The sequence below is a fragment of the Octopus bimaculoides genome, chromosome 27, assembly GCF_001194135.2.
Source record: "Octopus bimaculoides isolate UCB-OBI-ISO-001 chromosome 27, ASM119413v2, whole genome shotgun sequence".
In the NCBI taxonomy this organism is placed as follows: domain Eukaryota; kingdom Metazoa; phylum Mollusca; class Cephalopoda; order Octopoda; family Octopodidae; genus Octopus; species Octopus bimaculoides.
In genome coordinates this window covers 7,601,812-7,604,337 of record NC_069007.1, presented here as the reverse complement: position 1 = coordinate 7,604,337, position 2,526 = coordinate 7,601,812, and the positions used below count along the sequence as shown (strand labels likewise).

The 2,526-nt window shown below is 38.8% G+C and overlaps 1 protein-coding gene across 2 annotated transcripts in view; it reads right to left on the bottom strand.

The window, feature by feature from the left end:
- Positions 1-2,526, bottom strand: part of LOC106875203 (uncharacterized) — a 28,657-nt gene that overhangs the window by 1,518 nt on the left and 24,613 nt on the right. For both annotated transcript variants that reach the window (XM_014923247.2, XM_052977270.1), the window contains one exon: positions 560-728. In XM_014923247.2, the coding sequence (XP_014778733.1) occupies positions 560-728 (169 nt within the window). The remainder of the gene's footprint in view (positions 1-559; positions 729-2,526) is intronic.

Here is a 2,526-nt window from a genome sequence, read left to right as displayed (position 1 = left end):
TATACATATATACGACGGGCTTCTTTCAGTTTTTCCTACGAAATCCACTCACAAGGCTTTGGTCAGCCCGAGGCTATAGTAGAAGACACTTGCCCAAGGTACCACGCAGTGGGAATGAACTCGAAACCATGTAGTTGGTAAGCAAGCTACTTACCACACAGCCACTCCTGCGCCTATATATATATATTTTTATTATTTTTATACTGTATATATTTATTTTTATTTTTATAATTTGTGTATTTTTATTTCATCATAAATGCAAAACACACCACGGAGGAATCGACGTAAGCTTAAATAATAAACCGCGATAGGTGAACCGCGATAGGTGAACCGTGATAGGTGGACCGTGATATGGCGAGGGATTATTGTACATACACCTATACATAAATAAATTATTTTGATATGTTTTCCCACTTATTTATGACGAGGATTTTCCCCCGAGTCTTTTCCCGTTCCGAAAGCTCTTCCCACATATGAGTGCGCACGGACGTGTTAAATATCATTGAACACAAACATATAAACAGAAAAATATTTTTATGTGTTATCTACGTTGTTTCACCTGTTGTAGTTTTTCCAGTGTTCACGTCAAGTCTTGCATGTCTGAATGTCCTTTTGGCAGTCTTGTGACCTGCATGGAGTTGGTTCGGTATATATCGCTCATTACCGGCCAGATTGGTAACTGGACGCTGGAACCGAAAACGGCTATGGTTCTGAGTAGCCAATATTGACTGAAACGGTAAAAATTACATATGTACTCATATAATAATTATTATATAAATTGTATATTCGTAGATAAATTTGTCCGTGAGCATCAGTGCAAAACAGAGGAGCGACAGCTTAACCTGCCATATTGGTTTGGTTTGGTGCTAGTGATGTTAGCACAAGAGATGATGGTGTCTTCATGTAGCTAATATTTTGCCGTTTTCTTAAGAATTTGGTAGCATTATCGATTGGAACGTTGCAGATCGAATGTTTGCTGTTTAATCGTTTATCAACTCGTTAATATTAGAGGGTTTTTTTTTTTTACCTCTCCTTGTGTGTAAGCCGGTATCTTTGGGCAGGTATGTTTGTATGTGTGTGTGTATGAAGCGTATGTATATATGTACATATAATATTATTATTATTATTATTATTATTATTATTATTATTATTATTATTATTATTATTATCATTATTATTATTATTTTCAAAGTTTGATATGGTCCCATGCGTCATGAGTTTCGCTGTTATTTTATTATTTTAACTCATGTCCATTGGTCCGGAAATCTTTCGTCACACAACATGTCCGGATCAATGGAAATGAGTTAAAATAATAAAATAAGAACAGTAACAAACGAGTGGAAAAAAATATATATATATATAGTGCTTGTGTTTATTTGGTAAAAAAGAAAAAAAATCACCATCCCGAAATACAACAATATTTGTTTCAACACACGATTTCACACCAGGAATCTTGCAACACAAATTGATAAACGTAATACATATATATATAAGTAAACAAATAGGGAGTCTGTCTGGGCTTCTCGCTCTGTCTCTTAGGACTTTTTCCATTTCTCCTTTGCTTTACCTCACTACGTCCGTTTCATAGCCAAAAGGCTTTGTTCTGTTGTACATGTTGTATATGCATAATTATTCATTCTCTATTGTATTTGTGTGGGAGCGCAATGGCCCAGTGGTTAGGGTAGCGGACTCGCGGTCGTAGGATCGCGGTTTCGATTCCCAGACCGGACGTCTTTGTCTTCCAGCTTTTTGGAATCGATAAATTAAGTATCAGTTGATCACTAGGGTCGATTTAATCGATTTAACCTCTCCCACCAAATTTCAGCCCTTGTGCCTACAGAATACCTTCTTTCGGCTCTTTTACATTCTCTAAATGTTCAAATTCCGCTGAATTCAAGATTTGCTCTTCTTCTTCTTCTTCTTCTTTTTCCGTTATTTCAGTTTAGCTCCTCCACGCCCCCACCCTGCACTTCATACCAGATCTGTTAAGTGTATGTATGTATGTATGTATGTATGTATATATGTGAGTGCGGACATGTATGTGTATGTGCATGCATGTGTGTATGTGTTGCATTGTGGTATATAAGAGAATGTCGTAGTTGTTGGTTTTGTTGTTGTGGTTGTTGTTGCTGTTCTAAGGTTTCTGATTTAGTGAATTCTTTGTGAAATGTCTGTTGCTATGGTCCGTCTCTGTGTTGTACACGTATCGGGTGTACTGTAGCCCAACCCACTTCACTACCGACACACGGCACCACCACCACCACCACCAACAACAACATCATTACTACCACTACCACCATCACCACCACCACCATTACCAACATCACTACCTTCACCGCCGCCACTACCACCACCACCACTACCACCACCACCACCACTACCACCACCACCATTACCAACATCACCACCATCACTGCAGCCACCACCACCATGAGCACAACCACCACCACCACAACAACAACAACAACCAATTCACTACCACCATATACCACCACCGCCATCATCACCATCACCACCACCATTACG